Here is a 27,682-nt window from a genome sequence, read left to right as displayed (position 1 = left end):
GTGTGTGTGTGTGTGTGTATATATATATAACTCATCCACACTCTCACTTTAAATATACAAATAAACAGAGGTTGTCCCTGTTTAGCCAGAGTAAAATAATAACTTTCACATTTTTTCACACCACTAGCACATAACAGTCACAAAGCAAACATTAGTTGTCGTTGTTTTTTTTTTGTAATGGTTTCTTTTCTTCTAGTTCTTCTGTAATCATGAAAATCTGCTGATGCCTTTTATTCCCTTATATTATAGGAAGTAGGCGAGGCCCTTTTAGTTCCTATCTAACTTTTGGAGACAGAGCGGGCATTTCGGTCTCCACTGGTAGCCAATTAGAGCTAGCTGGCCCAGGACCATCACTAATTATAAGTGGCTGGCAAACAAGTGCTGCCATCTCATAGTATCTAACCTTAACAGGATATGTTATTGTGTGAAATAGTGTGGGTTCTACAGTCGATTTTCTTGAGTTTATAGGATGAAAAACCTGAGTTTCCAGGAGAAAAAACCTGCTTGTCCATGCAGAGATTGACTCACTCAGGAACCAGTTGAAGATAGACTTAGAAAAAGTTCCTCTAATCAAAGACTAAACTTGAAATTTAGTCTATCTTCAGCAGCTTAGTACAGATGATGCAAACGCCACTTCTGCTGAGCTACACAGGCCTTTTGTTCTTCTGTATTCAGCTTTTAATACTACGTGATTTGGAGATGTTGATCTCTTAAGTTACTTTCCACAGAGCATAGTTTGTCTTAGTATATCAGTTATTATATTGTGTTTTATCTAAGGATTCTATCTTGTTTGAGAATGTAGTTTAATTTTCTTTTTTTTTCCCTCTGCCATTTGCGTTCAGTCTATTTTTACAATTTCTGCATTTAATAATTTTTCATGTATAATTTATTCATAGTTTTTTGCAGGCTTGGCAGTTTCCATATGTTTATGTGAGCTGTAAATGAGGATGAGGATGTGTTTCTAGTTATTTCTTCCCTAGTGTATGATTGTATTGTGTTGTAGGATGTTACTATGATTTTTATTCTTAATATTTATATTTCCTAATTAGTATTAGTAGGTAATATAAACATAATTCTCAGCTGACAGGGAAGATATTAAGTTCATCTAAGAATTTTAACTTGTTTAAGTTGAAAATACCATTTTAAAAATATAATGCCTATCTGGTATGGATATTTAGACACTGATTATTACTTGTGTTTTGCTGTAATGGAAGACTATTTTGGTTGTTTTGAATTATCTCTAAAGCACCTAAAGCTATGAGGGTAGTGAACATGTGCAAATAAGTATATTATGTCTTATTATCAAGAAATGGCAGCACTTGTATTTGCACATGTTCTTGTGGCTAGTTTGCTTGTTTTGCAGGATGCAAAAATCCTGCCACCTCAATAGGAGACTGGCTTACTCACATTCATTCGTAAAGCCCTTTTTAAGTTTTTTGTCCTAGATGGGATTTGAACCTAGGTCTTTCCAATCAAATCATGTAATGAAAGAGATAGATATTTAGGGATAATAATTAATTATTATTACTAGATATCTGTTTCATCATTTAAATTAAAACATGAACTATAATATGTTTCTGTGTGCATGTTCTTCTCTGCATGTCCAAATTTGTTAATTTCTTTTAAATAAATTTTAAAAGAAATGCCTTTTATTCCCTTAAAGGGAGTAGGCGAGACCTTTTAATCCTATTTATCGTTTGGAGATTGAGTGGGCAGTTCAATTTCCACCGGTAGCCAATCAAAGATAGCTGACCAATGACTATCACTAATTTTAGGTGGCAACTGATGAAGAGACTGACAAACAAGTACTGCCATCTCTTGGTGCCTAACCCTATAACAGGATATGTTACTGTCTGAAATAATGTGGATTCTACGGTCGATTTTCTTGAGTTTCCAGGAGAAATAAACCTGCTTGCCCGTGCCAGAGATTGACTAACTCAGAAACCAGTTGAAGAAAGGCTTAGAAAAAAAGTTCCTCCAGTCGTTGACTAGACTTGAACTGTAAGTCTATCTTCAGGCAGCCTATTGCAGATGATGCAATCGCCACAGTATATTAGTTATTCTGTTATCCTGTTTTGTTTGTGGCAGTGTATGTGTGATTAAAACTGTGGCATTTGATGGCTAGTTGGTTATCTTTCATGACTCAGTGTAATGAAAACTGCATATAAGAATGAATTAAATAATAGTTTAATTTAATCTATCCATATTGTACTATCTTCATTCCATTAACCCAGTGATTCTCAACCTATGGGATGTGCCCAACCCCCAAAAGGGGACATGAAGAAAGTGGAAATCAAAGGAAAAACTGAAAAACTACTTTATTGAAACAAAAGCATTTATTAAACTATTTATTGACACAAAAACAATATAAAAGCAAAAACATAAAATATACTGAAAATAAAATAATAAAATGTATAAAATCCATTGTATTGAATAAATTAGTTATGTTTACGGGAACATTCATATTGTAAAATATACCAAGCAACTAATTAAAACTAAACAATAACAATGAATCTAAAAATTAATGGTGTTAATATTTTTTTGATCTGGTAAGGTTGTAGCCATTGGCTGAAAAGTCATTGTTATGTGGTTGGGTTTCAGAAGTGTGCATTGTCAACCGAGCATATCAGTTTTGCCCTATTGACTATGGCTTTTATAATGCCATACTGTTGGGAGGGGATTAATATATTTCTTGGTGGATGTATTTACCTGTGGGTGGGTGGGTGGGAGAGGGAGTTCTGTAGATGATGAAGTCAATGATTTTTCTAGTCATTGTTAAATCAGGGTATCTAGAAAGGGCAGAACAATGTTGCTTTCTGTTTCTGTGGTGAACTGAAACGGCTGTAATGTTGAGAGGAGATTTGGCATGGATTAGGTAGTATCTTTAAGTGGATTGTGAGTGAATAATAAGGAGATATTACAACTGTCCATTAATTCAGTGCTGTGTGGATAAGATATTCTGTATATACTGTCCATATATATATATATATATATTGACTCACCTACGTACAATCTGTCTAAATATCTTGCAGCTTCTCTAAAACATTTAGTTGGCAATTCCTCCTCCTTCATCAAAAACTCTGAAGATTTCATCTCAAAAATTAAAAATTTAAATCTCATAGACTGACAGAATGGTGAGTTTTGACATCGTGTCTCTTTTTACGAATGTACCTACAGATAAAGTTCTGACTCTTCTTAAGGACAAGGTTTCTAAAAAAAAAATTTGCTCTTCTAACTCACTGCATCAATTCTGGCTATTTCTGCTATGAGGATAAAATATATAAATGAACTAGCGGGTCAGCTATGGGCAGCCCTCTATCCCCAGTCTTAGCTAACATTTTTTTAGAAGATTTTGAAGAGCTATTTCTATAGCTACTTTAAAATCTAAAATGTGGTTACGCTACATTGATGAAGTCTTCCTTATCTGGGAACATGGTTTAGAGGAACTTCAAAACTTCCTAAACCATTTAAATAATCAACATTAGAACATTAAATTCACTTCAGAACTAGAGATCAACGGCGTTCTCCCCTTCTTGGATCTAAAGATTACCCGACTCTTAAATTTTCAATTTTTCGGAAAACCACCCACACTGATAGATATTTGCATGGCTCTTCTCATCACTTCCCTCCTCAGAAACTGAGCATCATCTCCACTCTTGCCCATCGAGCAAGATGTCTCACTTCCACAGAAGAAGACCTTCAAACAGAGCTTAACTTCCTGAAAAACATCTTTCTTAAATAATGGATATTCATCTCGTAACATCACTAAACGTTTGAGACCACGCCAACAACCTCGACAAGAAGATTAATCCAACCCTATCACTCATATACAGTTACCATTTATCAGCTCTCTTACCCCAAAACTATCTAGGATTATGAAGAAATTCAACATGAAGACCGACTATACTACTCTGCCAAAACTTCATTCTTTGCTGAGTCAACCAAAACCAAAACACAACCAACTGCATTTTCCTGGTGTTTATAAAGTTATGTGCGACTGTGGTCATCCTTATTTTGGCCAGACAGATAAATCTGTTTCACTTTGTCTTGAGGAACATAGCTGTGACATCTCCTACAGTAGAACACGAGCGAGCACCTTTTCCAGTCATGTGCTCTTCTCCGCAAACTCTAACCTCGAAGAACGGCCACACCAAGTTGATTGGTTAGGTTTATATATATTGGTTTATATATATGCAAGGATGAATTTGAAAGACGAATTATAGAATCAAAAGAAATAGTTCTGGACCCTTTGCACTTGAACAACAATCTAAGCTACAATTTGCCCGATTCCCATAGCGCAGTAATCCAGTATACTGGCACTCTAAAATTAGCTGTCGCACACATTCTACTCATGCCAACAGTAGCACACGGTCATCTATTCAAATGACTGTTACTATTCTGCTTCTTTTTATTAAGCTGGAAAATTCGTGTTTTTTACCTTGTTATTTTTATAAGTCTTATGTTATTTCTTTTTCACCTGAAGAAGTCGGAATACCGATGAAACTAGTCGTGATTTATTAAAGGTTTTTGTTATACTTTCTCGGGTTCTAGTCAGTTAAATTTTATTCTTATAAATATATATATATATATATATATATATAATGTTAAAGATACCAAGCTATTTTAAACCTGGTTTTACTCTACTTGGGAAATGGAGTAAAACCTGGTTTAACTCCATTTCCCAAGTAAGCAAACAGACAAATAAGTCAAGTTTGCGCCTGCATGTATTGGAAGTCTAGCTGACCCTCAAAGTAGTGCAAGTCAAGGCAACTCATGGTAAAAGTAGAATAAGCTCTGATCACTATCCTTATTATTTACCCTTAATGCACAGCCCATCTCCTTGAGATGTATGATGCTGTGTATTAAAGGTAAGGGGCCACTACCCAGACCAGTTTCAACCTTTATTGAGGTCTCATCAGTGGGAGCCAGGCAAGAAATACCAAGATTTTAGTTAATACAGAGCTTATATAAGTATTTTACCAGGACAAGTTACCATAAGGTGTTTTAAGCTTATTAAATAAAAATCTCTGGATGAGATATAAATGTAGAAAGTATTTTATCTTGGGTATAATAAATGTTAAAGATATCAAGCTATTTTAAACCTGGTTTTACTCCATTTCCCAAGTAAGCAAACAGACAAATAAGTCAAGTTTGCGCCTGCACGTATTGGAAGTCTAGCTGACCCTCAATGTAGTGCAAGTCAAGGCAACTCATGGTAAAAGTAGAATAAGCTCTGATCACTATTCTTAATATTTACCCTTAATGCACAGCCCATCCCCAGACCGGTTTCGACCTTTATTGAGATCTCATCAGTGGGAGCTAGGCAAGAAATACCAAGATTTTAGTAATACAGAGCTTATAAGTATTTTACCAGAACAAGTTACCATAAGGTGTTTTAACTTTATTAAATAAAAATCTCTGGTTGAGATATAAATGTAGAAAGTATTTTACCTTGAGTATAATAAATGTTAAAGATACCAAGCTATTTTAAACCTGGTTTTACTCCATTTCCCAAGTAAGCAAACTATCTCATCCAGATATTTTTATTTAATAAGGTTAAACCACCTTATGGTAACTTGTTCTGGTAAAATACTTATAAGCTCTGTCTAAAATCTTGGTATTTCTTGCCTGGCTCCCACTGATGAGACCTCAATAAAGGTCGAAACCGGTCTGGGTAGTGGCCCCTTGCCTTTAATACATAGCATCATACATCTCAAGGAGATGGGCTTTTCATTAAGGGTAAATATTAAGAATAGTGATCAGAGCTTATTCTACTTTTACCATGAGTTGCCTTGACTTTCACTACTTTGAGGGTCAGCTAGACTTCCAATACATGCAGGCGCAAATTTGACTTATTTGTCTGTTTACTTACTTGGGAAATGGAGTAAATCCAGGTTTAAAATAGCTTGGTATCTTTAACATTTATTATACCCAAGGTAAAATACTTTCTACATACATACATATATATATATATATATATATATATATATATATATATATGGACTTAAAGTGGGCAGAGTTCTTTACATGTGGTATTGCCAATAATATGAGGGAGCTTTGGCGGTTTTACTAGATCTCTAGAAATTAGCATTTGTTATCCACTCTCCTAAAGATCAGCTAAAACCTCTAGATTTACTAACTGGATCCACCTTGGATACCTGATACAGGATCTGTTGGAAAAATGTCACCTTCAGTCAATGAAGCAAATACGAATATGTGAGACTTTTCCTTGAATCTGCTTCTATTTTCCCAAACTATTCTAAACTCAGTAAATATGGTTGCATTAAATTGCTTCTCATCTGGGTAAGTCTCCCAAATGAAAGGCAGTTTAATGCACAGTTTAAGACTACTTGTTTCTCTCTTTCGGTCTCACTCACATACCCATGCAGTGCTTTCATACACATATCTGTACTAGTGTATGGTTTCTGTGATGATACTGGTTTACTTTGGCAAAGAAGTAATAATTAAATCTGATTAGTTATTATATTTTCTGTGCTGTAATTTTCCTGAGACAGCAACATTAAAACATGTTGCTTTTTCAGGAACTGTAAATAAATACTAGAAATAAAATTTAACATTTTTCATGATTATTATATTTTTGGACCTGTATTGAATATATGCATTTAAATTTTTTCATACTTTTAGAAACACAGTGAAGGCTTCCATATAAGGGCAGAAGAAAAATTGAGAACATCCTTGACTCCACGATATAATAATCTGTTCAGTAGAATTGGCAGATTAGAGGGAGGTGTCAAATTTCTGGTGGATTTACGTACAGATATATTGGTACTTATACTTATTTATAAATTATATCAAATAGCTAGAGGAAAAAAAAAGAAAGAAAGAAATTATTAAGAATTATGTAGTGTAATGCAAATTAATAAAATTAACTAATTCACTCTTAATGTTAATAAATAACTTGCATTTTACTGTAATTTTATAAATGAAACAAATTCTGATGTGCTGAAATTTGGTAGAAATTGTCAAAAAGAAAGCATAAAGTATAGACTAATCAGACATTTACAACAATCAGTAATAATATGCAAGCTAAAATATGCACCAATATCAGGAAAACATTCCTTGGTTTTATTAATTTTACTTGAGTAATATTAAAATTATTAATAAGTAATTGAAGGTGTTGGCAAGCAAGAAAATAGGATTGATAAGATACAGAATATAGATTATTATTATTATTATTATTATGTGACACCTCCAGGGAGTCCAAAGACTCATCGAGGGGGGGGGGAGTGTACCAACAGCATCGGACATTTGATCCCTTCCAACTACTAACTGCGCTCAAACTTGCTTAACTTTTTGCGTGAGCCATTAGTAGCAGAGGCTCTACCAATCGACCAATCTTTGCTGGCCCCAACAAATGTGAAATATAATTATTCAGAAAGGAAGTTTCTAACACTTACTTACTTACTTAATCCTCTTCACCACCTGGGAGCATAGGTCTTCCACCACCATTTTCCATTGGATTCTGTTTTTTGCTTCTGCTTTTATTTGGTTCCAGTTTTTATTAATATTTGTTATTTCTTTCAGTATTGTTCTTTTCCGTGTTTCTCTTGGCCTTCCCCATCTTCTTTTACCCTGTGGGTTCCAATCTAGAGCCTGTTTTACTATTATTTTATCTTCTTTCCTCAACACATGCCCAAACCATCTCCGTTTCCTTTCGCGTGTCTGTTGCAGCATGAGTTTCTGGTTTGTTCTCTGCCATAGTTCTTCGTTTGATATTTGTTTTGACCAATATATTCCCAGTATCATTCTTAAACACTTGTTTAGGAAGACCTGGGCACTGTTAACTATCTTTTGTTTAACATCCAAGTTTCTGATCCATACATTAGTATTGCCTTTACATTTGAGTTAAATATTCTCATTTTAGTTTTTATAGACAAATTCTTGTTTTACCAAATATTTTTAAGTTGGTTGAAAGTTGAATTAGCCAGCTGTTTCCTTCTATTTATATCTTCAGTATTTCCTCCTTTTATTGATACTATTGAACCAAGATATATGAATTGTTCTACTTCTTTAAGTGGTATTTCTTCTATTGTTATTTGTTTATTTTGCTTTGCATTTATTTTCATCAACATTGTTTTATTTTTATTTATCATAAGACCAACTTTTTTGGCTGTTTCTACAAGTGTTGTTTTTTGTTCTATATGTTGGTGCTTCTATGAAAGTAAGCAGATATCATCTGCAAAATCTAGATCGTAGAGTTGGTTTTGAAGTAACCATTGTAATCCTGTATTTCCATTAGATACTTTTCTCATCACCCAGTCTACGACAATTAAAAACATAGTAAGGGAGAGTATACAACCTTGCCTTACTCCTGTCTTTGTTTTAAATGTTTCTGAGAGAGTATTTCCATGTATTACTTTAATTTCAAAATCTTCATACTTTTTTTAATTATTATTATTTTTTCTGGGAGTCCATAATTTCTAAGTAATTTCCATAGGGAAGATCTGTTTATACTGCCGAAAGCTTGTTCAAAATCGATAAAATTTAAATATAAGCTTGCCTGCCATTCCAGTGATTGTTCTATGATAATTCGGTAGCAATGTGGTCGGTGCATGATCTATTGGCTCTAAATCCTGCCTGTTCTGGTCTTAGTTGTTTTTCTATTTCTATTTGGATTCTTTATAGTATTATCCTTGCTAGTATTTTACTTATAGTACTCAGTAATGTTATATCTCTCCAATTTTTGCATTCAGATAGGTTCCCTTTTTTTTGGATAATTTAACCAGTAATCCAGTATTCCATTCCTTAGGCCACTCTTCTATCTGCCGTATCTCATTTAGTAAGGGATATAATATCTCTGCTATAAGTTTTGGATTTGCTTTCAGTATATCGCCTGGTATGTTGTCTGCTCCCGGTGCTTTACCTGTTTTGATCTGAGTTATTGCTTTTATAATTTCTAATTTTGTTATTTCGTTCAAATTTATATCTAATGATGCATTTTGTTCATTTAATTCTAGGCTCTGGTCACCATCAGTCATTTCTTGAAATTTCTTTGAGAAGAATTCCACCCATCTATTTATCTGTTCTTTTTCATTTAATAATAGTTTTCCTTCTTTATTGTATATAGGAACTATCCATTTGTTTCTTTTTTCACTTAATTTCCTTGTAATATCATACAACTTTCTAGTATCATTTATATATGCAGCATCCTCTGCCTCTTATAAAAGAAAAGAAAATACATTCTGTATGTATTTTCTTTTATCATTTCTTGCACTTCTTTTTATTTCTTTTTTAATTGCTCTATATCTTTCTGCTTGTTCTTGTTCAACATTTTCACCAATCTGTAACAGTTTCTCTTTTATTCTATCTCTCTCTCTCCCTCTATTTTTAATTTGGTGTTTTTTGATATCCATTCCTTGTCTGTATTAGTTCAGAATCCCGATATCTTTTCTGATGTGCTTATTAGTATGTCTTCAATCTTAGTCCATTTTCCCTCTATGTTATCTCCTTCTCTTTTTTTGAGTTTATCCCATTTATCCTATAGAGTGTTATAAATTTATTTCTAATCTCTTTGTTTTTGAGTTTTTCAATTCTAAACCTCTTCCTATTGTGCACTGTTTGTTTATTTTTAAATATTTTTTTCCAGCACAGTGAAGTTAAATTATTACTTTGTTAATAATTAATATTGCTGATACTGTTGTGGCAACAGCATCATTAGAATACATATACACTATCTATCAATAATTGTCCGTCAACCTTGTTATTTGAAATTATGGAACTTCCAGGTTTGTTAATAACATAAAAATTGGTGTACAGATAGTAGGAAGCAGTTGAATATAGGTGTGGCAACACAATGTGAACTCAGTGACTTTGAGAGAGAGAGAGTGACACCACGAGAGAGGTGTCATCATGAGCTGTCACATTCGTGGCATGTCCATACGTGTCCATTCGTGCCATTGCTGCTCGACTGGAGCATCCAATATCAACGGTTGATGTGATCAACAAGTGGAGACATTCTGACATCACAAGTGCAGGAAAACACCCAGGGCAGCCATTGAAAATCACTGACAGGAACAGGAGGGTGTTAAAATGGGTGACATGCAAAAATCAGCACAGACCATCTACAATGAGTTCCAGAGCATCAGTAACACCATGGTGACCACTAACATTACAAAAAGAACTCCACCAGGTTTCCACGGAAGAGTAGCAGCACTCAAGTCGAACATCACAACAGTAAACAAGGTGGTTTGTTTGGTCTGATGCAAAGATTGTGAACTGAACAATTGACCAGTGGAAAATGGTATACCACAGTGTGTTGTCTCCACAGTAAAGTTTGGTGGTGGAGGAGTAATGGTGCGAGGTGCATTCAGCTGGTTTGGAGTGGGACCACTGGTCATCATTCATGGTTCCATGAAGGCAGCTCAGTACCTTGATATTCTGGATAATCAGGTGCTGCCTACACTGTGGAGTTTTTATGGAATGGACCTGTGTTACTATCAAGATGACAATGCCCCATGCCACCAAGCTGCAGCTGTTATGGAATGGTATGAAGAGATGCATGCTTTGGCCTGCGCAGAGTCTTGAACTCAACCCTATCAAATACCTGTGGGACAAATTGGAGTCGCAATTGAGGTCCAGAGTAGCACGTCCACGATCTGTTACTGAACTAAGTTCTGCTTTGATCGAGGAATGGAGACAAATTCCACCTGATGTCAGCTGCACATTGGTGGAAAGCCTTTCTCAAAGAGTGCAGGAGGTGATCAAAGTAAAATGTGGACATAACCGATATTAGGGTTTGCCTGCTGGTATCAATTGCAAATTGTTAAAGAATCTGTACAAATATTGGTAAATGGTGTACAAAGAAAAAATCCACAACCATTGGATACAGTTAGAGTTCAAAGAACAAGCACAAAAATTTAATACAATTAACCATCATTATCATATCAGGTCCTTGATAATTCAGTTGTCTCTCAAAATAGAAGTAATAGGACGTAATAGGGATGGTACGCCTCAGTTTCATGAAGCATATAAGGTGTAGGTCAAGAAGATGATGATAAGTGTAAGGAGGAAGGAAAGATTGGCTGAGTACCACATTACAATTCATCATCATTATCAAATTCCTGCCATGTATCCTCAAGGGGTATACAGGATATGATAGTACTACATGAAAAATTTACATCATTACTAACTTCCTATCTACAATTTTCCTCCAAATCAGTCTGTTACTTGTTAAGACTCCAACATTATCAGATCTTATATTTCTGACATCTAAGGCACTTTGTACCGTATCAATCCACCTATATCTTGGTCTTTCTCTGGGTCATTTTCCTGCCAACTTGGCAGAGACTAATCTTTCCTCGTCCATTCTGTTTAAGTGACCATACCACCTCAGATTAGCTCTGCTAACGCATTCCTGGATACTGTAAACGTCAAGTTCTTTCCTAATATCCTTATTTTTAACATGATATTGCCATTGATGCCATCTGTTCATGCTTCTAATCTTTCTTAGGGCTCTCATATTTGCGGTCTCAAGTCTTTTGTCAAGTGTTTTAACTTCTGACCCAGCTCTCAGATCTATAAGTTAAAACTAGTTTGAACACTGTCTTGTTTATAGCTAATTTAGTGTTCTGACTAATTTCTCTCTTATTCCATATGATCCTACCATACCAGCTTTGTTGATTCTGTTGTCTATTTCCATATTTAATTTACCATCTTCACTAAAGATCGTATCTAAGTAGCTGAAATGTTTTACTTCTTCCACAGGTTCTCTGTTCACAACACAGTTGATATTTTCAATGATTCTGCCTAGTTTCATTGTCTTTGTCTTTTTATTGCTGACCTTCATACCATATCTATTACAACAGTTATTCAATTTAGACAGAGAATCTTGCAGACTTGTAGTGGATTTATTTAGAAGTATAACATCGTCTACATAAAGCAAAGAGCTGACATTAACATCTCCAATTTTGATATCATGTTTAATACCACTTTTCTTCATAATGCGATCCATATAGATAATGAATAACAGAGGGGATAATGTACATCCTTGTCTCACACCAGATTTAACATTAAACCATCTTCCTGTACTTCCTTCAATTCTAACTGCTTACTTACAACTCAAATATAGACTAAGTATTGCTTGATATAATGCCCCATTGACACCATATAACTGTAGCATATTGAATAGCTTCTCTCTTGGCACCTTGTCATATGCATTTTCCAGATCGACAAAACTTAAATACAGATCTTTGTTATGTTCCCATGAATTCTCGACTATTTGGCGTAAAATGAAGATTTGATCCTGACAGCCTCTATTTGGCCTGAATCCAGCTTGTTCTTCACCAAGCTTTTCTTCCACAATCCATCTGAACCGTTTCTCAAGTATACTTGCATAAATCTTACCAGGAACACTCAGTAGGGAAATACCACTGTGATTCTCACATTCAGTTTTATTTCTCTTTTTATATATATGGGTACTATGAGAGCTCTACTCCAATCATCAGGAATTTGTCCCTCTGTCCAGACTTTCTGAACTGTGCAGTGCAGCCACTGTAAGACTTTTATACCACCATACTTGAGCATTTCTGGTCGAATATCATCCTTCAATTGCTGCTTTTCCACATTTCAAGCCTTCAATGGCTTTTTATACTTCAAGTATGGATATGTATTCCTGACTGTATGTCTATTGAGTGTTTTTTACCACTCTGCTATCACTGCTTGTTTCATTTAGCAATTTTTCAAAGTAATTACTCCATACTTCAAGAATATCTTTTTCTCCTGTTTTCATGTCACCTTTATCATCTCTAACTTCTTTTACAATACTCTTTCTTCCATTTCTAAGCTTCTACAACAACCCCCAGAATATTTTGCCACCTTCTTGATATTTATTTTCTATGTTCTTGCCAAAGTCCTCACATGACTTTTGTTTAGCTAGTTTAACACAGTGCTTAGCTTTCTTACATGTGTCTTTGTATTGATAGCCCGCTAGAGGCCTACACAGTTGGTTGTGTTTTCAGAGAGCTCCCAAAAGCTAAGTATAATTTTGAGAGAAAATTAGAATATAGGTTAAAATCATAACGTAATATTGTCTAATTTTGGTAGCTTGTTGTGTCTGTGTGATTTTGGTGTGAATTCCGTTATTTAATTTAGTATTTAACGATATGTTTCATAGATTTGAATATGGCAGCAATGTGACATAAGATAATGGCGTCCAAAAATACGACGGCATTGTTCAAAAACTATAATGTGAGAGAGTTAGTCCAATGTGATGTGTGTGGGATGTATGAATTCCTGAATGAGGCTGGAGTTTGGATTGAAAGTGATAGTGGTGGGAGAATGTGCAGAAAGTGTAAGCAATGTGAGGAGTTGAAGTATGTGTCAGGTTGTGAGACGGTTATGGTTGAAGAAAGCCAGAATGTGAGTGAAAATAGTGTCTTGATAGGGACTTGCGATTTACAAGATGGCGATGAGAGCGGTGATCAACGAAAGAGTGAAAGCAATTATACAGAGAGAGAAAATGGTAATATGATAATTTGAATGATAAAAAAAATGAGGAATTATTTGTAGGAAGTGAGATCACTAGGTTGCGTGCAGTGATACAAAATGTTCAGCGGCAATTAGAGCACCTGCAAAACTCTTTCCAGAGTGATTCGGCTAATTTAAATAAACAGCGTAAGACTGGGAGAGTTTCTGAAATGAAGGAAAGAGTGTTGTATGGCGACTCGTTATTAAGAGGAGTGATAGATGGGAGTGTAACTAAATCGTAGTTACCAGGTGCGAAACTTAAGAATGTAAGTGAGAGTATTAGAGTGCAAAAACAGAGGGTGAAAGAATTAATAATTGTGGCGGGTACGAATGAATTGAAAGGCGACAAATTTTTTATGAGAGAGGACTTGAAAGTATTGAAGGTAGCGAAAGAAAAGAGTGACAGAGTTAGAATGGTGAGTCTGTTGCCGCAGTATGACAGAGAGGAGTTTAGAAGGAGGGCCATAATCGCAAATGACATTATGCGTAGGTTATGCAGACAGTATGGTGTGGAATGAGTTTGATGGGCGAAAGGACTTATACAAGATTGATGGCCTACATTTGAATGGATTTGTGTGCAGAGACTGGAAAAAGTGTTGCTGAATGAAGTGAAAATGGATGTGCAGAACCAGGGAAACTAGAACTACCAAAGAGGGGGGGGGGAATGGATATGCAGACATCAGTAAAGAATGTATATAATGTACCCGAGCCAGCACTAAGGACAAAAAATGGGAATGGGATGTTTAGAATAATGAATCAAGATGGGAGGGGACAAAGGGATCACTGCATTTCATGTATACTAATGCCAGGAGTATTAGGAACAAGAAGGAAGAATTTTTGGCCTTGATTCTCTTCTCCTGGCCACAGATTATTGGCATTAGTGAAACATGGCTGACGGAAGATGATATAATTAGTGGGATAGAATGTGTAGGTCATAGTGCGTTTAGGAGGGACAGAGAGAATAAAATGGGGGGGGGTGTTATTGATGATAGCTGATGAACTGCAGAAAAGAAGGAGAATTGAAGTTGTATTGCAGGATAGTGAAAGGAGCTCATTTGAGGCTATTTGGTGTGAGATTGAGACTGGCAGAATAAAATATACAGTTGGGTGCTGCTATAGACCAGGTGATGGAATAGATGGTGGAGATAGTATGTTTAAACAAATTGATGAAATGAGTGGAAAGAGGGTAATTATTATGGGGGATTTCAACTATGGTAACATTGATTTGAAGGAGGAGAGGACACATGTGAGGAAGGAAATGGATTTTATTCAATTATTAAGGGATAACTATCTGAGACAGCATGTAATTGAAAATACTAGGGGTGTTAGAGTGCTTGACCTGGTAATAGCATCTCAGAATTTTGTAATGAATATGACCATGTTGCCACCAATTGGTGAGAGTGATCATAAGGTCACTTGACCTGGGAGATGGCTAAAGGTGTGGAATTTTCGATTAAGACAGGGTATATGTGGAATTACCGTGCTGGCAAGTATGACAAGCTTAGGAGATTGCTTGGATCAGCACCATGGCGTGTACAACTGCAAGGGCTGGACGTCGATAGAGCATGGGAAGTGGTCAAGGAGCATTTACAGGAGGTTATGGCTGATTTTATACCTAGGTCCGAATAGTAAAACAAGTAGGGGTTAAATGGATGAATAACACCATTAAGCTTAGCTGCAAAAAAAGAAACAACTGTGGAGGGAATTTAAAGAAAGGGGTAACTTGCAGCACACGAACGGTATAAAGTGCAGGCCAGAAGGGTAACGAGTGTGGTAAAAAAAAGCAAAAAAGGATTATGAAAGAACATTGGCCATGCAGGCTAAAGAGAATCCTAAACAGTTTTTTAGATATGTAGCAAGTAAAAGAAAAAATGTACATGGCAGAATGATTTTAAAGAATGCCGATGGTAGGGAGGTAACTGAATCAGTTGATATAGTGGAGTTACTGAGTGTGCACTTTGCAAAAATATATCATCCAGTGAATACATCTGTGAGATTGGATGGTATACCGGCACGGGTTTTGCGTGAAGCGGCTAAGGAATTATCATTGCCCTTGACCATGTTGTTTAATCTGGTTCTCGGGTCTAGTTTAGTCCCGAAGGTGTGGAAAGAGGGGAAAATAGTTTCACTGCATAAAGGAGGATCCAAGACTACGGTTGCAAATTACCAACCGATCAGCAAATCAGGAGTCGTTGTCAAGGTCTTGGAGAAAGTAGTCAAGGAAAAAATACAGGAATGGATTGATGAAAATAAGATACTGTACAGGGGACAGCATGGCTTTGTGAAGGGTGGATCATGCCTCAGTAAATTGCTCAAGTTTTACAACAAGGTGACGGCTGAACTGGATAAGGGAAATGGGTTTACAGTGATACTGCCAGACCTGGCAAAGGCGTTTGACAGGATACCACATGAAATTCTAATCTGTGAACTACAACATATGGGAATGGATATAGGGTTGGTGAGATGGATAGGTGGGTGGTTGATGGAGAGATATCAAAGAGTAGTTTATTCAGGAGTAGAGTCCAAAAGATGGCCTGTGACTAGTGGTGTGCCGCAGGATTCTTTTCTTGGACTACTGCTGTTTAATCTGTTCATTAACGATATAGGGAAGGATCTAAGTGGAACAGTTCATTTGTTCGCTGATGATGCAAAGTTGGGTAGGGCAATAGTGAATGCAGAAGATGTCAAAATCTTGCAGGATGACTTGGATAGATTGGAGTTCTGGGCTACGGAGAATGGATGTTAATTTAATGTGACAAAATGTAAGGTTATGCATTTTGGAGTGAAAAGATTAGCAGCAGTATACCACATTGGTGGAACTGTACTCCAGGAGATTGATGAGGCCAGGGACTTGGGAGTGTTGGTGGATAGGGAGATGAAGTTTAGGGGGCACATTGCAAAAGTAGCTAAATCAGCTCATCAACTTACTTGGTTGTTGAAAAATACCTTGACGAGCAGAGACAAGCAAGTTATTGCACCTCTGTACCGAGCCTTGATAAGACCTCATCTCGACTACTGTGCCCAGATTTGGTCACCTCGGTTCCTTCTTGATGGGGAGGAGGTGGAGAGGATCCAGAGGCGAGTGACTAAGATGATAGCAGGTCTATGGAATGAACCATATGAGAACAGGTTGAAGATTTGTCGGTTGCAGGAACTAGTTGATAGGCGGAAAAGGGGAGATATGATTGAGACATTCAAATTGCTAAAGGGATTCTATAGGATTAATTCAGAGGATATTTTTGAGATCAGGACTGGTGGTGGGAGAACTAGAGGACACATATGGAAGTTGGGCAGGAGTGTGGTTAGCAGTGATGTCAGAGCTGAGTTCTTTACTTTTAGAGCGGTAAATGAGTGGAATAAGCTGCCAGAGTCTGTTGTGGGTGCTAAGACGGTGAGCGGGTTCAAGGTAAGGTATGATAGATACTGTGAGAATGTCATAAAGTTGAGTGGACATGATGTTTAGGGCCTCCCTCGATGAGTCTAAGGACTCCCTGGAGTCTCCTGAAATAATAATAATAATTCTCTAAGAGCACAAGCTGACTTATTTGCCAGTAACTTTTGATATGCTTTCTTCTTTTCCTTCTCTGCCTCTTTAACTTCCTGTGTCCACCATGGAGTTCTGATTTTTCTATCCTTGCAGACAACCTCACCACATGCCCCTCTGGCTGAATCAATCAGGGTTTTCTTCAAGGCTTGCCACAGAATCTCCAAGATTTGGTTCTTGTTCTCGAATCCTTTCATTTTTTCTTCAATAATCTTTGTGTATTTTAGTCTAAAGTTCACATCTGAGAGCCGCTAAAATTTTATTCTCTTTAAAACTTTCTTCCATGTAATTCTTTTCAATTATGAAATTCAATTTTATCCTGCTCAAGACTAAACAGATCACTTAGAATTTCAAATCCTCTGTACATTCTGGTGTCCTGCACCAGGGAGAAAACATCACTATCAACAATAACATAGTCAATGAGACTTTTCTTATTCCTTGCCTCTTCTCTCCATGTGAATTTGTGCACATTTTTATGTTGGAACATGGTGTTAGTAATAACCAATCTATGTCCTTAGCAGAAATCCAACAGGTATTTGCCATTATTATTAGCTTTGCTTTTTTCTTCAAATTTTCCCAAAATATTTTTGTATGTCTCACAATCATTTCCTACCCTGCTATTTAGATCTCCAACAAGTACCAAAATTTCCTTTTTCATTGTGTCAGTTGCGTTCTCTAAAGCCTCAAAAAATTTTTCCACTTCTACCTTAGTAGAACCTTCTGTGGGACCATACGCACAAATAAGTCTCATTGTCCAGTTCCCCATTCTGATATTTGCCCACATTATTCTACTTGAGACTGGCTGCCATTCAAGAAGATTAGCCTCGTATTTAGTGTTGAATACTATGGCTATTCCTTCTTTTCCTTGATTGTCATTGCCTGAATATAACATTTAGTATTTATTGCTCAGAAAGATCTCACCAGTTTTGGTCTTTTTTGTTTCATTCACCCCTATTATGTCTATCTGGTACTTATCTAATTCCTCAGCTAGCTCCATTTCTTTACCATTCAGGCTGCTTATGTTGATAGTACCAATCTTTAACTGTGGTAATGTTGAGTTGGGGTGTGTTTTCAGATTTGTTCCAATAGCTAACTTTTCGCTGTTTGCCTTGGTTACCTGACGAAAATGCCGCAGTTTAACAGCGTTGCCCGGTTAAACAAGGCAACGCCGCAGCCTGCATGAAATTTTGTCATATTGTACCATAATTTTGTATTTTGGTTTAAGCCAATAGGAATACAATTTGGTCGGCTAAATTCCAAATTTCCAGCTCATCCTCATTTGTTCAGTATCCAGGTAGATACCCAACAGGGTACACCACAAGACAGTGAGGATTGGACATTAGGTCAGAAGCCCTGGTCGGTTCTCTGCATTCCTTTAAAGGCTATGTGGAGGTCTCCTCTCAGTTATACAGCTTTGACCCTTAAGAAATTTGGTATTTAAATTGGAACAAATGCAGCTGGATAACAGATTAGTGAGTGATAGGAGAGTAGCTCTTTGATAGGTATCAGCAAATTGTGTATAGGGATGCAGTATTCCAGTGTGCCATAGGACCATTACCATTATAGTGTTATAATGAACCATTACTATTTCATTTATAGACTCAACCCCTTACTCTAACAAACACTTAAGGAAGTCCTGAGTGAAGGCTTTCCATCACAAAGCTGGTCTAAAAGAAAATTCATTATAGCAGGCTGCACTATAACAGATTATTTCAACAGACTATTCCATCAGTGGAATAATATAATGAAGTAGAGACTATTTATTAAGTAGTGATGTTAGCAGATATTGAAATGGAGAATTGGACAAAGAGACTTATTTGTGTCTATGGTCCTAACGAAGTTCCTACTAAGGAAGAAGTGGAGGAGCTTTTTTGAGTCATTAGAGAAGGCAACTGACATAAAGAAAAAGAAAAAGTTGATCCTTAAGCAGGAAATGAATATGAGACATATAGGAAAATGAAGAAAACAGCAAAGCTAATAATAACAGTAAGTACCTGCTGGACTTCTGTTCAGGACATGGCCTAGTGAATATGTTGTTAATGTTCCAACATAAAGGTGTGCACAAATTCACGTAGAGAGAAAGACACAACAAATAAGAAAAGTGTCATTGACTGTGTTATTGTTGTTATTATTATTATTACGTGACACCTCCAGGTAGTCCAAAGACTCATTGAGGGCTCTACAACTCTCTGTCTCTGCCACTCAACCATCCAACTACAATGAACTGCAACTACACCAACACCATCTACCACCCACCACTACTAGTATTTCCACAGACAATCACAAATATCCATGCCCAGGGCAGGATTTGAACCCGCAGCCTTTTGGTTTGAGAACAGATATGCTAACCACTCTGCCAACCAGGCTGGTATAAATAGTGATTGATTGTTGATATTGATTCATGCTGGTTCAGGACACAGGAGTATATTAGAAGATTTGAAATATGAAGTGACTACTGTTTAGTTTAGAGGAGGATAAAAATGAATACTACATTGAAAGAAAAGTATGAAACAAAGTTTTAAAACTAAACAAAGTGGAGCAGCTTTCAGAGGTCAGCTGAAGACTCAAATATACAGATGTTATTATAGTAAAAATGGAAGAGTTTAAAAATGGTAATCAAACCTTGCAGACTCATTAGCAGATTCTTAAGAAAACATTGATTGATTCAACAAGAGACCCATACGGCAAAGTTATCTACAATGCTAACTTTGCCATATGGGGTGTAATCTAGCTCTCCTCCTCGTGGTGTACCCTGGGTATGCTAATTGAGTTAAAGCGATTTGGCAGCCAGTCTAACACTTAGTTTTCCTGGCTAAGGCATGCAGTCAAACAATACTGATTTTTCTAATTTTATTAATGATGCTGACAAAAAAACTGGGATTTAGCCTTAAGTGTCAACTGAATATCGAGGGAATTAACAGAGCAAAATGTGACTATCTCTGCAAAATACTACAAGAAAATAACATTGACATTGTGCTTCTTCAAGAAACACATGCTGAAAACGAAGATGACCTTAATAGAAGAGGAAAAATAACTGGTTACACCCTGATTGGTGCTATATACCACAGGAATTATGGCATTGCAACATTTATTAAGGATGATATAGAAAATGCTTCTGTCCTGACAACGAGATGTAATAACGATACCCATCTTGTGAGTGTGAAAATTACTTATCAACATCCAACAGTATGGATTGGTGATTTTAATAACCATCATGAAGAATGGAAGTACCGTGATAACGACTGCAGTACTGCCCTCATTCAATGGGCAGAAATAAATATTATACACCTTGTATTTGATGCCAAGGATAGAAATACCTTTATATCAGCAGTATGGCAAATGGAATCTAATCCAGACTTATGTTTTGTTTCATTAAACACAAAAGGACAACCATTACCAGCAAGACGATGTGTACTTTCTAACTTCTCACACAGTCAACCTCGACTGGTGTTATTAGAAATTGGCATGACACTACCTATAGCAAGATCCTTTCCACGACTGCGTTGGAATTTTAAAAACGCAAATTGGAGAAATTTTGCAAATGAATTGGATAAATGTGTTTGTTGGATACCTGCTAGAATTGCAGGGTACAAGAGATTTGTAGGAGTGATCATATCAACTGTGAAAAAATCTATCCTTAGAGGTTACAGAAAAGATTATGTCCCCAGATGGAATGAAGAAAGTGAAATCTCTATAGAGAATTCCTCAACAGTGAAGATTCCGAAATAGCAGATGAATTACTGCATAGTCTGAACTCATCTTGAAAAACAAAATCGATCGATACGGTTGAAAACCTTGACTTCAAACGATCAAGTAGAAAAGCTTGGAATCTTCTCCAACAACTATCCACAACTAATCTGCCTAAAAGAAAAAGCATGACTATCTCCCCTGAAAAAGTAGCTAATCAAATTGTTAATATGTCAAGGGCACCTTGGGACCATGAACATACCAAGAAAGTTAAGAAAGAACTTAGAGCTTCAAAAACAAATGCCCCTGCTTTCTCACAATATGCCTCATTCTTCACTATAGATGAAGTAAAATTTGTCATAAAAGATATCAAAGCAGGCAAGGCTCCAGACTTTGACGGTGTCCATCCTGTATTTCTGATTAATAGTATGCCAAATGCTATAAAATGGCTCTCTGAATTCTTTTCTGATATATTATTGACTGGCCGACTACCTAGCCAGTTTAAGAAGTCAAAAATAGTTGCTATTCTTAAACCTGGAAAACCACCCCAGAAGGCAAAAAGTTACAGATCTATTGCTTTATTGAGTTGCACCTATAAAATGTTTGAATGCCTTCTGTACAACAGATTGTCCATACCAATTATGCAGCATGTCCTGATTGAACAAACTGGTTTTAGAGAAAAACATGGTTGCTGTGATCAAGTGCTCACTTTAACATCATACATAGAAGCTGGATTCCAGAAGCAAGAAAAAAAAACATCAGCTGTCTTCTTAGACCTAACAGCAGCCTACAATACAGTATGGCATGAAGGTCTTATATACAAATTTCTTAGTATTGTCCCATGTAAACGGACTGCGCACTTAATTTTCTCCCTGCTCACAGAATGTTTCTTTCAAGTTCTATTAGGAAATAAAATGTCCTGACAACGAAATCTTAATAATGGTCTTCCACAGGGGTCAGTATTGTTTACTTTATAACCTATACACGACTTGCCCGCTACCATCTCACGCAAGTTCTGTTATGCTGATGACACTGTAATTGTCATTCGACCTAAAAACATGAGTAAGGCTGAAGAGGTACTTACACGAGATCTGAAAACAATAGGTGAATATTACAAAAAATGGAGGCTCCATCTCAATCCAGACAAAACAGAAGTATCAAGCCTTCACCTTAATAATCACAACTACAACACAACGAGGTTCCAAAGTACTTGGGCATGACTCTGGACCACATGCTCTCTTACAAGAAACATATGGCAAACGTTTCTGCTAAGTTAAGAACCCGTAACAACACAATACAAAAACTAATAGGCATGACATAAGGAGGAACAGCCGATAATCTATGAATTACAGCTTTCGGTCTAGTTTTCTCTATTGCTGAATGTTACTCACCAGTGTAGCTAAATAGCATACATGTTAAATTTGTTGATAACCAACTAAGCAATACAATGAGACTGATTTCTGGTACAATTAAATCAATGCCCACACTTCCGGCTCTTAGCAACATTGTTCCATCAAGTCTGTGCAGGACTAAAGCTCTCTTACAGGAGTATAAGAAAATCTTGGAGAACACAGCCCCTACCAATACACTTAGATCTCCCAGACTTAAGTGTACGACGATTGAGACTAAGACATCCACCACTACAATTAGCCCAACTACTACTACAATCTAACTTTGAACTGAAGCAAAAGTGGCTAGAACAGTAGGAGAGCCAGACAGATGATATCACAAAATTTTCTCTCAAGAAACTACAAGAACGTTTTGATGCTTGCTCACACCTCCCACGAAAATCCTGGACTCAGCTTAACAGAATACGAACTGGTCATGGTGTTTGTGCGGACATGCTTTTTAAACGACCATCCCCACATTGTGATTGTGGAGCTCAAAGACAAACTGTGGACCATATTGTGACCCAATGTTATCTTAGAGCATATTTAGGAGACAAATTGGACTTTTTAAGTGCTACACCCGAAGCTATGAACTTCGGGTGTAGCATACCCGAAGTTACATCCAATATGGATGTAACCTTTTAATTTCATTGGTTTTTAAAATGACTTTTAATTTTATATGTTTTTAAAACGACAGTGTATTGTACTGCATATTTTGTTATTCATGCCATATGAATAAATAAATAAATCTACAATGCTAGAAAAATCAGTACTTCATACTTGACTTAGGAAATTAAAGAGGTAGTCATGGAAAAAAAGAAAGCACAATCAATTCCTAGCAAATAAATCAGCATGTGCTCTGAGAAAATACAGAATAAAATATAACTGAAGAAGTGTGTAAAAGTAGCTAAACAAAAGTCATGGGGATGACTTGGATAAGAATATAGAAGATAAATATTAGGAAGACAAAATGTTTTTCGATGAATTAAAATGCTTAGAAATGAATAAAAATTGTTTAGAGGAAAAAGTATTTTAAAAGTAATCTAAAATGATAAAGGTGACATGAAAACTGAAGTAATCCTAGTTTTTGGAGTAAATGTTTTCAAATATTGTTAATTGAAACAAGATGTGACAGAACAGTGTTAGAAAATATTCAAGAGGAATACAGTCAGAAGCACGTATCAGTACTTGAAGTAGAAAAGCATCAAAAATCTGAAATGAGTGAAAGACTGAAGTAGATATATTCAATCAGAAATGCATGATTGTCAGGACTATATTTTTGCTTTAAGACAAAGAGTTAAGAAATTATTCAAATATAACCTCGATGAGTCTTGACAGACTTTATGTTCTTAGGAAGGACCTCCCACGATGAGTCTTTTGACTCCACGGAGGCCTGAATAATGTTGTTGATCTGGAAAGGCAGAGAAAAATTATTGACGGGAAACTTGGAGAAGAACAAGTTGAGTATACAGGCCAAATAAGAGTTTCAGATCAGATTTTCACTTTATGACAAATGGTTGAGAAAACATGGGAATATAACATATAGATCTATTAGATGTATTAGATCTGTGAAAAGGCATCTGACAGGATACCAAAAGAAAAGCTGTTCAAAATGCTACATTTATATGGGATTGGATTATAAAATCCAATAAGTGTGGATAAGAGGATGGCTGGCCAAGAGATCAGTCCTTGGTTCATTGTTATTCAATCTACATCAGTTACTTTGGAAAGGATTTGACAGGTGACATACAGCCGTTCGCTGATGATGCAAAAATAAGCAGGGTAATCAGGAATGCTGCTGATATGCAGTACTTTCAGGATGATTTGAATAGGCTGGGATTGTGAGCATGTGAAATGGCTGTCAATTCAGTGTTAGTAAATGTAACACCATGCACACTTGTTAGTGTGCAGTGAGATATCCAGTGCCATATTGTATTGGTGGGATTATGCTAGAAAAAACTGTTCAGGCTAAGGATCTTGAAGTTTTAGTAGATATGAAGTTAAGGTTCATGAACCATATGGCAAAGATTGCAAGCAAATACAACTCAGATGTTGCAATGCTGGAAATGAACTTTAATATGTAAGAATATGGAAGCCATTTTGCCTGTTTATAAGACCATGATATGACCTCACTTGGACTGTTGTGCTCGTGTCTGTTCTCCTGGTTTCTGTAGTTATGTTGATACAGTGAAGAGAGTGATAAAGATGATATCTGGATTGTGGAATACAGATTATGAAGACCAATTGAGAATATGTGAACTGTACACACTAGCAAAGAGTGGGGGGTGATATGATTGAGACTTACAAACTTTGGAAATGATCATATAGAATACCCATAGATGGAATTTTTCATTTTATAGAGGGTGGGGAGAGAACGAGTGGACATCTATTGAAGTTTAAAATGAATGCAGTGAAGAAGAGATAGTTAGATTTTTCTCTCATAGAGTGGTGCCTGATTAGAATGGATTGCCTTGTGAGTGCAAATAGCATGAATGAATGAATTCAAGAAAAGGGATGATAGGCAGCATGGGTGATGTATGGCCTGTTTCAATGAGTTCCTGACTCCCTGGAGGTCTCTCCTAATAATAATAACATATGGTGTTATGGGACATCGAGCAATACACAGTCTATATTTCAGTTGTGAATCAGCAGTTAGAATTGAAGTAATTACAGGAAGATATATTTGTGTTAAATCAGATGTGAGACAAGGTGCACATTAGCTCTACTGTTGTTAATCCATCTGTATGGATCACTTTGTGAAGGAAAGTGTCACTAAACCTGATATCAAAACTGAAAATGTTAACATCAGCTTTATTTTGTGGTGATCTGTTATATTATACTCTTAAATTGGTCCCATTACAAGTCTGCAGGATTCCTTAACTATTGAATAAATTTGGCATGAATAGCAGTAAAAAGACAGCAGGAACATTGAGAACATCAGCTGCATCTTGAATGAAGACTCTCTAGAAAAAGTAAAACATTACATCTATTTAAGCACAATTTTTTAGTGAAGATAGCAAATTAAAAGATAGTAAATTAAATATCAAAATAAACAACAGAATTTGCCAATCTCATTTATTATTATTATTATTATTATAATCATTTATTATTATTATCCTTCCCTTCTCATCTGTTCCTTAGTACAGGTTGAGTCCCCTAATGAGGGATTTATGGCAAACAATGCAGCTTCATCACTCCTCTGCTGCATCCCCTAAGGGCAGGTATTCATGACTGTAGATCCATGTGTTGCTGTTTGAGGCACTTCCATAGAGTCCAAAGACTCATTGCAGGAACCCAATCTATCCTACCTCTTCTTGAACCCAGTAGCAGAAAAAAGCACTCACAACTGAATCTGGTAACCATTCCATTCATTCACAACTCTCCAAGAAAAAAATCTCATTCCTACAAACTACACATTTGTTCAACTTCCAGGGATTACCCCCTTGTTCAGGACCCTCCAGCCAACTGCTGAAAATTTCTCTTGCATCAGTCCTATAAAATCCTTTATCACCTCTTTTTCTCCTATCAACCAATTTCTGCAATCCACACACCCTCATTCTATCCTCATAGGGAACATTCTGCAGACCACTTGCCATCTTGGTCACTTGCCTCTAAATTTTCTCCACCACTTTGTCATCATCATCATCAAATTCCTGCCATGTACCTTCAAGGGGTGTACAGGATATGACAGTACTACATGAAAAAATTACATCATTACTAACTTCCTATCTACAATTTTCCTCCATAAGGGTCAAAGCTGTATAACTGAGAGGAGACCTCCACATAGCCTTTAAAGGAACCGACCAGGGCTTCTGACCTAATGTCCAATCCTCACCTTCTCGTGGTGCACCCTGTTGGGTATCTACTTTGATACTGAATGAACAAGGATGGGCTGGCAATTTGGGATTTAGCCCACCAAATTGTATTCTTATTGGTTAAACCAAAATAAAAAATGATGGTACAACACCACTTTGTCATCCCAAAGAAACCCAGGAGATGAGACTTGAGCACAGTAATCCAGATGTGGATGTATCAAGGTTTTATAAAGAGGAATAACAACTTCCTTATCTCTACTTGTTAATGTTTTCTTCAATAGCCAAGTAATCTTATGGGCTACTTTAGCAATATGTCCTCTAAACTTTAACTCTCTGTCTACTACTGTCCCTAAATCTCTAGCTTCATCTATTTCCTGGAGTACAGTGCCATCGTTGTGATGCACAGCTGGTAATCTATTTATCCCCAAATGCATAATTTTGCATTTCTCCAAATTAAACTGGCACCCATTTATCTTTTTGCCCATACTGACAGCCTATTTAAATCATCCTGCAAGCTCTTCACATCACCTTGATTAACTATTACTGTACCTAATTTTGCATAATCAGCAAACGACTGAATATTTCCTTTCAGGTTATTTCCTATATCATGTATGTACAAATTAATCAGCAATGGTCCCAGCACCGAACCTTGTGGCAGACCACTAGTCACTTGTTTTTGCCTCGATTGTGCTCCTCCATATACCACTTTTTGATATCTATCCAGCAGCCACCCTCTTATCCACTTTACAGTGTCGTATCCATCTCTATTTGTTCTAATTTGTTATGTTCTGTGAATATCACAGAGTTCTATGTGATATTCTGTCAAATGCCTTTGCAAAATCATCGTGTAGTCATTTCCTTTATCCAACTTTCCTTTATCAAAAAAAAAAAAAAAAAAATCCTCTGCTGTTATTCTATTATGAAAAGAAGTAAATTACTAAGCTGGTCTGGTTGGCTGAGTGATTAGCATATCTACTCTCCAGCCCAAGAAGCTACATACTCAAACCCTGCCATGGACATGGATGTTTGTGATTATCCTACTAACTTTGTGTGGAAACAGCATCTGTGACCCTACCACTTCTAGAAGGCTTCATCCCCAAAACCTGGTGAGGTGTGGGAGTGACCATGCAGCATCTATGGACATCAAATATGAAAAAAAAAAAAAAAAAAAAAAACCTCTGCTGTTACTCTATTATAAAAACATAGTAAATTACTAAGCATGACTGACCCTTCACAAAGTCATGTTGCCCCTCATACAGTATCATATTTTTATACACCATTCTTGAATACTCTTTTTGACCAATTTATCTCAGACCCTAGTCAGAGATAAATTGGTCAAAATTTAATAAATTTGACCAATTTATTAAAGACCCTAGCCAGAGGTCTTGTCAGTTCCCTATCACATTCTTGCAAAACCTGAGCTGATATCCCATCTAATCCCACAATTGTATTTACATTGAGAGTCTGAAATATTCTAAGAACGTCCAATTCATCCACCTCTGTTCCCTCATTAGTGTCTGTCACATATATTAAAGCAGTAATCTCACTAGGGTGATGATATACCCTTGCAAAGTGGTCACTTAGTAACTCGACTATTTTATCTGCTTCTGTCACCTTGTGACCATCATCACTAATTGAGATTAGTCTTCCATAGTCATTCTTCCTCTTACTTGCCACATAATGAAAGAACTCTTTGGGATTTCCTTTGGCCTGCTCAGCTAGTTTCTTCTTGTAATCTGCTTTTGCCCTCTTTACCATACTGG

General features: G+C 36.5%; 1 protein-coding gene across 2 annotated transcripts in view; it reads left to right on the top strand.

Moving 5' to 3' along the window:
• The window catches only part of LOC150094207 (malonyl-CoA decarboxylase, mitochondrial-like), a 136,251-nt gene that overhangs the window by 24,926 nt on the left and 83,643 nt on the right, over nt 1-27,682 (top strand). For both annotated transcript variants that reach the window (XM_090412012.1, XM_090412011.1), the window contains exon 4: nt 6,646-6,786. In XM_090412012.1, the coding sequence (XP_090268138.1) occupies nt 6,646-6,786 (141 nt within the window). The remainder of the gene's footprint in view (nt 1-6,645; nt 6,787-27,682) is intronic.

The sequence above is a fragment of the Typopeltis vanoorti genome, chromosome 22 (genome assembly GCF_054136105.1).
Source record: "Typopeltis vanoorti isolate ZY-2024b chromosome 22, IOZ_Tvanoo_1.0, whole genome shotgun sequence".
Classification (NCBI taxonomy): Eukaryota; Metazoa; Arthropoda; class Arachnida; order Uropygi; family Thelyphonidae; genus Typopeltis; species Typopeltis vanoorti.
Note: the sequence above shows the minus strand (reverse complement) of the source record. Positions and strands in the feature narration are given on the sequence as shown.